The sequence below is a fragment of the Cygnus olor genome, chromosome 2, assembly GCF_009769625.2.
Source record: "Cygnus olor isolate bCygOlo1 chromosome 2, bCygOlo1.pri.v2, whole genome shotgun sequence".
NCBI classification, from domain to species: domain Eukaryota; kingdom Metazoa; phylum Chordata; class Aves; order Anseriformes; family Anatidae; genus Cygnus; species Cygnus olor.
Window position 1 is genome coordinate 14870123 of NC_049170.1, and position 12389 is coordinate 14882511.

At 39.0% G+C, this 12389-nt stretch overlaps 1 protein-coding gene across 27 annotated transcripts in view; it reads left to right on the forward strand.

Annotated features, from left to right (window-relative positions):
• Positions 1–12389, forward strand: part of PARD3 (par-3 family cell polarity regulator) — a 453149-nt gene that overhangs the window by 163472 nt on the left and 277288 nt on the right. For all 27 annotated transcript variants that reach the window (XM_040546998.1, XM_040546987.1, XM_040546992.1 and 24 more), the window contains exon 4: positions 11671–11849. In XM_040546998.1, the coding sequence (XP_040402932.1) occupies positions 11671–11849 (179 nt within the window). The remainder of the gene's footprint in view (positions 1–11670; positions 11850–12389) is intronic.

The following is a 12389-nucleotide window of genomic DNA, read 5'->3' on the forward strand; positions in this document are numbered from 1 at the left end:
TACAAATTCCAGAGAAGAAACACAAGGCAATGAACTTACTCTCAAAAGCTATTTAGTTTCAAAAAACATGTGACAAATATTTTTAGTTTAAGTGAATATGCTTCATATTCAGTTAAAAATCCCAACTAAATGCAATGGGTATCTGTATGAATGCAGATTTACTTTTCAGATTTACTGAAAAAACGTCTGCATGAGTGGTTATAGGGTTCTCTGTTTTAAATAGCCTTTTTTATTTGTAGTGATGAGCTAGTGTCATAGATACTGTTTTAAATGACACATTTTTTGACATCTGATATGGAATATTAAATACGCTAGCTCTCATAGTTGTTAAAATGTCTGCCTCTGCCCTCAGAGATTACATAAATATTAGGTAACTAAACAATAATCTATTTCTCTGCTCTCAGATGTTTTACATGAAATTCAATATAGCTACTTTTATTAAACAGCAAAATATTTTTTAGTCAGAAGCACCACGTGTAATGTAAAAATACTGTAGTTTGGCAAAATATATGTGAACAGTTTCTTACAGTGACTTTCAGATTTCGATCTAAGGGCTTCAAAAAACTTTCCTGCTAGAAGCACACGGACTCCTTGATGCACACTGCAGAGAAGCTGATGATCTGTGAGCCTGTAGATGTTCTACTCGCACTCATCTGTGCATCTTCCCCCCGTGTATGCTGTGAGAGTCCAGGTGCTGTGTACAAACCTCATAAGGATACATGGACTGAGAAATCAATATGCTAGGGAGGTTGTATCACCAGAAAGCTTTCTAAATTCTAATGTAAGGAAAAAAAAAAAGATACTGAGAATTGTTCCGTAAAATCCATCATTCTCAGGTGGGTTAAAAAAATAACTGCATCGGTACAGGAGATGGCTCTTTTCTCCTGTGGCTTTCTTTTTGTGGTTATGCAAGATAACCATCTTCCTTTAAAGAGTGGAAAATAACTGAATTGCATTTCACAGAGCCTTTGTGGAGAACTTAAAAAAAAGAAAAAATAACAGCGATTTTTACTTTTGGTTGTAGCAGCAGCATCTTACAGGTGTGCAGCTACATGCTGGGTAGGGGAATCCTGCCTGGTCACCATGGTGCTCTTGCAGCTGTCCTTCACCTACTGACCGTGACATCTATGAGCAGCCTAGTGTGCTCTCCTGCAGAAAGGTAGCTCCTCCCTTGCCATGGTGGTGGTTGGATGGATGGTGACCCTTCCATGTTCCTGTCTCACTTGTGGATATGTTTTCTTGTAGACTGAGGTTGCTTGCTGTAATGCTGTGGGGTGCCTGCCATGCAGGTAGGTGGGTGCCCAGCCATGTGCCAGCTGCCCTTACCGAACCTTGCAAGGACTAAAGGCCCTGATGAGCTGGGGATCTTTTTCTTCCATCGTTTCTCTTCTGTCCATAGAACTGTAGAGCTTTTGTCAGCTTTGTTGCCAGCCCATGGACAGGCATTATGCTGTATTTCTGCAGGGAGGCCTTGGAGAGAGAGGTACATGTAGGAGGAGCACAAGGGACTTAACTGGGTACAGGTGGCAGATCAGTTGTAACAGCATTTTTCTTCTGCTTTGTGGAAAATGCAATGTGTTGGAGTGGCTTTGCAGACTACTTCTGTCCAGCAAGCTACTGGCAGTGGGTTTTCTGGGTATCCTGTCCTGGTCTATTAATTTCTCTTTGAATCTGATGGGATTCCTCTTGTTCAAGCATAGACCTCCAATTATTCATACTAGTGGAAGAGGACTAAGTCATGTACAGTGACTGTCCCCTCCTTTTCTCATCTCAATGTATCAATGCATTTTGGGTTGCAGAACAATAAATACCTCATTAATCACCTTTGAAGAATAAAAAATCCTTAGTAGTATAAAATTAGTAATATTCGTAATCATTTCTTAGTAATAATTGTAAAATAAAATGCGCCTGCCTTATGTCCCCTTTCTCTGTGAAGATAATCCCAAATTGTAGTAGCACATTATAGAATGATACAAGGAGTGAGGCTTGTGGTGTGGAGACAGCTTGGAAAAGTTAGCTGCTGGGAGCCTGACAAATTCTGGCATGATGTACATACCATAGTATTGCAGTAAATATCTTCTGTTAGTTCTGGCTAAAACTGTATCTCCACTGAGAAAGCCAATCTTCATCTCTGGGCTAGAACCAATCACAAATGGTGACGAAAATTGGCAACGGTAAGCCTGAAAAGTCATTGATCCAAAAATTCACAAACCGTCTTTCATGTAGTGAGATTTCTTTTTGAACTCAGCTGAGCTTCTTCTTATTTGCTTATTCTTAGTTTTGAACTTTTAGGAATAATTTTGACTCTCTTCAGCCTTAGCAATGTGACATAAAAGAAGAAGCGAGAGCTGCGTAATTAGGCATGCAGTGTAACCACGTGCTTCCAGGGCTGTAAAAGGGAGGAGGGGGAAACGTTGCTAAAGTTTCTCCAAGGGGTGGTGGGTTTTCTACATTTCCAGAAGAGACCGATTCAGGCTCCCTGAAGTTGTGAGGGGTTTGGTGAAGTACATATAAATACAGGTAGGGTTGTTCAACTTCAAGCAGCAGCTAGGTCTCCCACTGCTCATTAAGCTTGGTTTTAAGAAAGAAGGAGATACAGTTTATTAGTATAATCTGCTTCTAGTAGGGCAGAAGAATTAAAGATGTCTGTTGGTCTGTCACCCCTTGGAGAGCAGCAGATGTTCCATTTTATTGTCCCATTGTGGGCATTATCTAAACAATTTAACTAACAACTTCCAGTGTAGTCTAAATTGCCTTACTCCCTATTTGGCTACTGGGAACCCCAGAGGTTTTTTGCAGAAAGTGATCTTTAACCTTGAGAGCTAATGAGAAGATTTCAGCGCCTTGTACTGATAGCTGGAGCATCTTATTCCCCACTCAGGTAATCGGAAAGAGGTTGTTCTGATGCCTACATGTTTGTGTTGTCCCCTGTTGCCTCTCACAGCTTCCCAGCCCATCCTCTGACCTACCTGGTCAGGGACAGCATCGCATCTCCTTGCACAGAGCCGTGCTGTCTGTCCTCCCGTGTCGTGGGCATGGCAGCCCCACTGTTGCGCATTCCCTGCCGATGAGGGTTGGTGGCATTTCATCTCGTTCATTAAACACGCAAATACTTGATTCGTCTTTGGGGATTCAGCTTGATGCTTGTAGCTGAATGATGGAAAATAGTGCTCTTACCTGGAGACCTTCATGCCCTGTGCTTTGCCTCTGAGCTGTGTTAGTCCCCATGTGCAGAAGAGCCTTCTGCTAAAAATTATTTGTCAGAGCGTGTGGGGTAACAGGACGTGGTCTTTTCCTAGCTCTTTTGCTCATCTTGGTCACCAGCAGCAGAAACGAGCTCAGTGAAATATTAACTCACAGGGATTTGGTAACACTTTAAATGAGAGTGTGTTTCTTGAGTTCCAACATGTTTCTAATAATCCCAGTAAATATTTCTGTCATGGAAACAAGAACAAGTGCCATTAAAATTACAGAAGCTGTTAGTCATTTTTAATAGTTGTTCAGGACCGTGTACACTCTATCTTGTTATAGAAGTTAGTTGTATTTTTTTTGGCCATGTGAGAAACTCAGGAGCGTGCAGTAGAATATATTCCTTCTCACACACCTTCTTTTTTCTTCAGACTCTATGCATAGAGATATGAAAATGTATGTACAGATCATTTCTGACAAAAAAAAATCTTTTAAATTATTATATTAAACTTTTTTTGGTTGTCATAACTATCATGCTTCAATTAGAAGTATGTCTAAATCATTTCTGTAATGAAGCTATGTGGATTTTGGGCAACACAGGTTCAGCTCCACCTCTAGGTGTTGATACCCCAAACCAGGTGCCTTCTGCTGCCTCACAGTGGCCTGTGAGCTGGATGTAAGTGTTCATTTTCATGTCTTAAATAACCTTAACTGGGTTTTTGACAATTTTGGAACTTCTCTGGAGTGAAGCAAGGCCGGAGATGGCCATGCTCACCGTGGGCTATATATATTTAATTTAATTTAATTAATTAATTTATTTATTTTTTAACCAATCCAGAAGGGTTTTTGTTTACTTTTGACCTAAACCCCAGCAGAAATGCTGTAGGTTTTCGTTCCTCGCTGTGTGCAGTGCTGTTTGCCCTGGACAGTGTTGATGGGTAAGATTTCCTTTGCCAGCTGTGTGGGTGAGGGCAGGAGCCCCAGCAGCGCTGCTGATGAGCAGCGATGATGCTCCTCAGCCCTCGGGGCCACGCAGACCTTTATGGTTTTACAGCTGACTTTACAGAAAAGTCGTGTAGCTCCATAAATCAGGAGCAAGCGTGCTGCACGAGGTTCTGATGGGGAGTAAGGTGGGGGAGAGATTCCCGTTCCAGCTTTGTAAGGATTTGTGTAACAAGAAGTCCCCTGCTAATTACACACACACACACGCCGAATTACAATTAAGCATATCTAACTCTGGTACCTGGACATGATCCACATATGAATTTCCATCTCACACGGGAGGTGATATATGAGGCTGTGTCAGCAACAGATGTTGAAAGTTTGATTTAAGAGAAAGTCAGAAATGGATACAGACTAAAGAAGCTGACAGGTAGTTTTGAACCCCTAATATCTTGCACTGCGGCGCAGCGGCACTTTCTGCTCACCCCTTTCACTCTTCACATAAAAGCACAGCGCGGTGATCTGGGGACCAGACGGAGGAGGCGATGGCACAGGGGCGACCACAGCAGGTTTTCTCTGGTTGAAACTCACTAATGAAAGAACCATAATGTGTAGTATACACATTATTATCATTCTTGGTTCTTCCTAATTGAGTTCTTCAAGTTACAATCTAAATCCTGTTGTTGCATCTCTATTTTTTCCTTTTCTCCAGGAAAAATTTGCAGACTTCCTCCTCTAAGTAAGCCTTTCCAAGCCTATCACAAGCACTTATACCACGAGCAATACACAGTTTTCCCATCATTGTATTATGTGATGGGAAATTTTAGCACTCAGTTTTAGGGGATATTTCAAAGTTGTGGCAAGAATAATACCTGCCAACCTTCTTGGCATTATCAACTCAAACTAGCTAGGAATTTGCTCCCATCTCTGCACACCTTTGTCTGCACCACAAAATGAGTTTTGAATGAAGATGCAAAACCACAGTACCTTCAATAGAAAATAACTATAACTAAAAATCAGTCAGAATCTTATTGTGTAGGGTTGTTCACTGATGTCAGCAGAAGTGAAGTTGACTACAATACTTCTACTCTCACACAAGTGCTTGAAGAAGTAATGAACAGAATTTGGCAATAATTTGTAACATCTTGGGGGCTGTAAGTGCATTTTTCCTAGATCTGCAGCAATGGTGTGAAAATGGGTGAAAAGGTAATCCAGAACAATTTAAAGAAATCCACAATGAATGTACCCAAAAAACTGAGACTGCAGCTCATTAAAACATACTACAACGTAATTTTTGACAGAGATGAGTAGAGCATTTGTAAGATCTGACATTTTTGTCTTTTCTTTTGGCATGCAAAGACATTTGCATTTTAGAAAAAAGCCCAGAGAAAGGAGATGGAAAGAGTGTACATAATTAAATTTTAATTTCAGTTTTAAAGATCTTTCCCTAATTAGCTTTAAAAGTCAGTGTCTAAGTAAATTGAGTTTCAAGGTGCAATCATCTTTTTCCTCCCTGGATCTTAGTATTCAAAAGTAAGAAGAAAGAATACTAGAGAAAGAAAGAAGACTGTTATTTTACAGGCCTTTCAAGATAAGGATTTAACATTACCTCATTATTAAAATATCTGTGGCAGGTTGATGTTTTCTTGTTTTTAAATTTTATAGTCATTGAGCAGGCATGGAAGGGAAAACTGAAAACTTAGGTTCTGCTAGAAGAAAATGAAAATGATATTAAGTAGGTAAGGATTTTTGTCTCTTCTGCTGTATGATAAGACTTTTTTGATGGATTGGTTGCTTTCTTTTTAATGTCATCAATTCTTCCAGAGATGATGACATTTCTACATTAGTATGGGTGTTTTCTGAACAGGTTAAGACCAGAATAATATTTACAAAAATGAATGCCAACAGAGAGTTAAGAGAAGGCAGAGGTGAAGTTGTGTATTCCTTAGCACCGAGCAATGGTTATGACCATGGGAAATGCTGTAATTGTACGTGACACATGAAAGGAAAGATAGGTTTTTAAGTGAAGGGGAGATAACTCATAACAGAAGTATCAGCTTGGGAAAATAATAATAATACAAATTGAGAAGAAGAAATATATATATATATATTTTTAAAGATTTTGACCAAATAGTATTCTCTTTGGGAAATGCTGTAAATTCTTTTACAGAATCATATCATAGTTATGTAAAAGAGGACTGGATTCTGTAGGAGAGCAAAACATTGCTCTGTGCCATGAAGAGACAGTTAGGGGTATATATATGCTTTTCCTTTGCTGTCATGTCTGAAAATATATTTCTGTAAAGGTCTGTATCTGGTAACGTGTGGCCACGTAGTTCTACCATTTTGCATCCTCCCAGTAGTCCTCTCTGTATTGCATGCCTGAGTTACTCTTTGAGGAAAGATGGCATAGTTGTACAGCGTGTAGATCTTTACCTCCTGGAACTGCTTATATTTTTGTTATATTTTTCTTTTTTAATTCTAGATGCCTACTTTTGATTTGCACTGTATTGTTAATCTTGAATAGAAGTGCTGATTTATATTCATTGCTGTTAGGGTTTAATGCAGTTTGTAGCAAAGTTCACAATCAGTTATTTTTTTGTTCTCTGACTCGTTTTCTTCTATGTGAAGAGAAAAAGCATTGAAAACCTTTGTAGCAGTTCAGTTTGCAACAGCCTCAACGTTCTGTGGAAGTTATCATCATCTTGTCTCTAGAGGCTTGCAGGAATGAAAGTTGATCAGATTTGGGGGATTTGAGGTTTTGAAGGTCATAGGAGATGTTTTTCTCTCACTGTGTCCAGCTGAGTGGAACAAGGAGCTGGACTGGACCTACTGAAATTTGAACCATCGCTGTAGGAACTGTGCTGGTGTGTGAAACTCAAGGCTAATCTAAATATTTTTAACAGGTATTTCAGTTAAATATTGATGAAGTCTTAGCTTGTAGTTTTAAATACTTAAGGCTTAAAGAAGCAGTCCTGCTGTCCTCAGCCCCAGGATGGACCCAAACTCATCCTTCTTCTTGAAGGCCAATGAGGATTTGGGTGGTAGGATGAACCAGATGGGTGACACAAGCAGTAAAACTGTTGAATCTCTTTCTCCCATCCCCTGACCAGTTTTTTTGATGCTGAGGTAGGATCTCTGCATCTCTCTGCATCTGAGGTAGGATTTCTCTTATATGTACGACACAACTCAGTGTACCTACAATGTACATCCAGGCTCACTTCAAGAAACTCTGTCTAACCTGAGAAACTTCCTTGCTGAAACCTGCTCTTTCCCACAGAGTTTTTTTGGTTTTACTGAATCATCATTTTCCTAGAGAAAGCTCTTGAGTGTGTGTGGGGAAGAAAAAAAAATAATAAAAAATCCTGTTTGGGTCTGCTCCTTAGTCTTGGGCCTGATAGCCTGTTTGAGGTGGCCAAAAATGACCTTAAGCCCATTTTTCATGTCTTAAAATTCAGTGCATGCCAAACTGCAAGCTGCCAGTGATAGTGAGGAGAAGAAACATCAGCTGAAATCTTCACAGTGAAAAATTGTCCGTGCTACGCATCTTTTTCTAGTCATACCCTCTAAGCTGCTGTCTGAGAGGAAATTGATATGGGAACATATATATATGCTCCACTCTGAAAGACCAGCAGCCTTTGCGTGGCATGGTTGCAGGCGGGACGAGGCAGTCAGCTTTATGGATGAAATTTGCCAGATCCTCTCACGCTTTTGCTCGTGAGCACGTTTGAAAATCAGAAAAGGTGATGACCCTTTTAAAATAAAAATGGAATTGCTGGCAGGAAGGAAAGGTACAACTCTGTGTTCTTAGCATTTAGAGATGGTTATAAAATGTATATTGGCTGTTTTTATAATTTATAGTGAAACCGCTGTTGCTTTTAATAAAATGAGACTTCCAGTCAGAGTTTCATGATTATGAATGTGGGCATTTTGTTACCCAGCTTGGATTTATCCTACAAATAACCATTTTCTAACATAACTGTGGCCATACACATAACTTAATGGGATTCTCTGTCACACATAATTCTTTTTCAACTTCTAGGGGTTGGACTTGTTGCTGAATACTTAAAGTCCTTGAATAAGGCTCAAGAACTGAGTTAGTGAAAACTTTCATGATTTTTAATTTAATTTTTCCTTAATTCTTAGACTTTTAAAACTTCCTGTAATTCATTATTAGATTTACCATTTCAAGTGCTTATTTAAAAGGCACCTTAGCTGCTGAAGCAAATCAATATTTACAGTGCATTAGTGCCACAGAGAATTTGAAGCCTTGTGATTAGAGTTCATTGCTGTTTTATCCAGTCTTCAAAGAAACCCCAGACTTCAAACACTATCAGCCATCATCCTGAAATCAGTGACATTGCATTGGTCCCATGCGTACTTCATCTTGTGGTTTAATTATTAAGTTTCTTTCCTTTGATTTTCCTTTTAATATTTCAAAGTATATCGTCTTCAAATCTATAAATTTAAGGAAACCTGAAGATTGTAACCACCAATATATTGGTAGAAAAATCTGTTCAATGTATTCTTTTTTGTTGTTGTTCTAATGGACTGTATGGAAACTGAGCTAGAGCAGTCTCTCAGAATAGAAATGGAGAGAGGAATACAGGAGATGGCATTTATCAGTTGTGGTTAACGCAGCATGAATAAGATTTAATTCCTGGATCAATACCTGGTGAAGTATTGTCCATTGCCAAGGACCATGCCCTAGAGCTCCACATACTTGTCCCATTCCAGTGATAAAAAATAAAAATAAAAATTACCAACCCCAAACTTCTAATTTAACTTGGAAATGCATAGATCTAGCACACCCAAATGATTATCTTTTATAATTCACTTTCTTGTGAAGTTTGGTTAGTAACGCAAGTTACATTTCCTTGTACATGGAGCCATTTTCATAAGGAGTGATTACAGCTGATCAAGTTGTATCTTTGTGTTAACAAAACAATGTTCTTTTGGAGCTTCGGAGAAATGTTCAATAAATGTCTGAAAGTACCGCAGTAGCTAACCTTAATAAAATGAGATGGGTCATATTAAAAGTGGCTCAGCAGCAAATAAATTTTTTAGAGAAACATCTCACATTGATGTTTTCTCTGGGAAATTAATATTTGGAAATTCTGTTGCATAATTAATTTTCTGTGTTGTGAAAAGTCTCTGACACTTAGCATGGTTCAAACTGCGATGTTTTACCTACAAAGAAAAAGGCAACGCAGTGATAATTGCTCCCTCTTCTCCAGAAGTGCTGACTTGAGTTCCATTTTCTTCCCTTTATTTCTTTGTTGGCAATTCAGCTTCTCCTCTTACAGAAGTTCACTGAACTGAACTTTTGTTTTGTCAAGTAATTTGAAGAAAGAGTGTAAAAATACAAGAACATTTTGCTATCGCCATGCTTATATATAGATGTATGAGCATAAGGAGCAAGTGAACTCATGTTTGAAAATGATAATTCCCTGTTGTATGTAGGGTGGGTAGCTAAGGCGAACGGGATAATATGCATGCGCTGCTGCTTGGAACAAATATAGATTGGTATTTTTCTTAAGTAGCACCACTCATGCTACAGACCCACTTTCCTGACCAGGCTAATCCAACAAATGAGTGTCCGTTCAGAGCGAAGGCAGCAGCACAGACACTGCTGTTAATGGGTCACTTCATTATGCTTTGTGGTGCTGTTGCCTGTGACCACAGCTGTGGCACCTTTGTTATATAGATCTCTGGTGATTTGCTAGTGTACTTTTATTATGTTTACCATCTAGCGGGAAATGAGGGGCTTTGCTTTCAGCTGCTTCATAAAACTTGAAGTAGTTGAAGACAAGGCAATCAAAGAAAAACCCTCTGTTATGTGTTTTGTGAGTATATACTGAGTAATCACATTCTAAGTAGAGTTGACTCAGACCATAAATACTTTTCTGCATAATTAATGTGATCTTTCCTGAAATATTCTTTTAATTACTTCTTGTTCCATTATACTCTCATATATACATATTTATAAAAGAAAAAAAAATCTTTGTTGGAAATTAACTCTTATGAATGTCTTTGTTATGAAAATGAAAAAAAAAATAATTTTCAAAGGGAAGAGAAATAGTACAGTGTTAGTGGGAAAAACATTAATTCTCTGTTATTCTCATTTACCAGATTGGACATGAAATAGAATGACTGTTCTGAATGTACCACTTGTGCATATCTCAGCAGCACGAGTCCTGGTTGTTCTAAAAAGCTCCTTGCACATTTATTTTCTCTGTGTGGCATGACCTGCTATATTTCTCAGTGTCTTTATAATGCCATACAAAATAAGATTTTGTATTTTGATGTTGTTCTATGTAGCTTTAACATAATGATATTGTAAAGCTTAAGAGTAGTCAGTTATCCAACTGCTGTCATTGTGTTTTCTGGCTGGTATTGTGACACATGAACCTTCAGCTTCTTCAGGAACTGCTTGATCATGGCATTAAAAAATAGTCCTGGTATCATTCTCAGATGTTGGCCAGTGTGCCTTCCCCAGTGACTCTGCTTGCTTATGTGCCATAGTTTTCACCTTTTCCTTTTTCACTTTGCATTCAAGGTTCTCAGTGCAGCAGTAAAGAGAAATAAGACTGATAAATCACATCACCTCCGTTCTGGTGTTGAGTGGGAGAGTGCTAAGAGGTCGCAAATGCAGGCGATGAAACTTCTGTTTGGGCACGAAGACTGTAGATGTGTGGATATTTGCTGTAGGATAATACATGAAATTGGAAAAATTAAGTTGTATTTCAAGAGAAACTAACTTTAATGTGCCATCAAAGTTTCCAGACCTGATTTGACCTCCACATATATTAAAAAACCCTGTCTCTTTCCAATTGATCTACCTGCCTGATGCACCATTTATTACTAATGAAATATTTTTCTCCTGTCAGTCATGCCAGCTGGAAAGCTAAGGGAATCAAGGTAAATCAACAGACCTTCCAGACACAGTCAGGAAAAGGAATAATGCAGAACAGAAACCAGTCACTTCCATAAGTTCTAAGAAAGGCATGGAGAGTGTATTTTCCAAGGAGAGGAGCTGCCTTTCCCTGCAGAGGCTGCTGTGCCACCCCTTGCAAGCATGCTCTGGGTGGCAGTGCCCACACTGGGAAGAGTGGTCCTAGTCCACTCCTTGTTTTGGCATCATGCTCTTTAGACCTTTGGCTACTTGCCCTTTAAAATAGCTTTAAGTCGCCTTAGTTGGTTGCTCAAGCTTATGCTGTTCTTTTGTTTTAATTTTACACAACAACCAACAGATGGTAGCGATACCATGTTTGTACTTACAAAGCCAAAGAGCTGTACAAGGTTAAAAGAATTATGTTTGGCCCTTGTTTTCTTCTCATGTGGTCAAGCAGCAAGGCTGTGGTTTTAAAGGAAACAGACCTTGTCCTTGAGGAGCTATGCTGAGGTCAATAACTGGTTACCCTGCAAAACCACATTTGGTCAAAACCACCCATCCAGAGCTTGAAAAAATATTTTTTCCTATGTGAAAAACATTTTAAATCTAGTCAGAGTTTATTTACTGTCTCTTTTGTTTTTCAGATATGCCTCTTCATGTACGGCGGAGTAGTGACCCTGCACTGATTGGCCTCTCAACATCTGTAAGTGATACAAATTTTTCTTCAGAAGAACCTTCACGGAAAAACCCTACAAGGTGGTCCACAACAGCAGGCTTCCTCAAGCAGAACACCCCTGGCGTACCCACTACTCATGAAAGAAAGGTATATTTCTTTTCACCTCTTCATTCAATAAATGAGAAAACGTGCATGCATCTTTACTTGTTTTGTCCTCTCATCTACTCCAGGTTTAAACCTTTGTTTTCAGACCTTGTCCAACAAACCACATTATCAGCAGAACACCGTGCCAGTCACATGCGTACCTTCTTCTTAGCAAGTCCTCAGTGGCACCCACAGCAGGTGTTACAAATGTTTGATTTTGCCATTAAGTGCCATTGAAGCTCTGATTACTCATTACTCTGTTAAGCAGGGCCTAAATACTGTCACACATTTTCTTTGAATGCAAATAGGCAGTTTCTATAATGACTTCTTCTATCTCCGCAGAAGTCCTAATGTCAATGAATAATCTGCATGCCTACAGCCATTCTGGCTCTGTCTTTCTGACATAGCAATGCTAGTTGTCATTTTCTGAGGCACTAGTCAAGTAATACAAAGCAAAAATTGCAAATGGTGTATTATTTGCTTTCATTTTTTTTTTCATTTTTTCAATATGATTTCAGTATCTCTACCTGAATTGCTTTACCA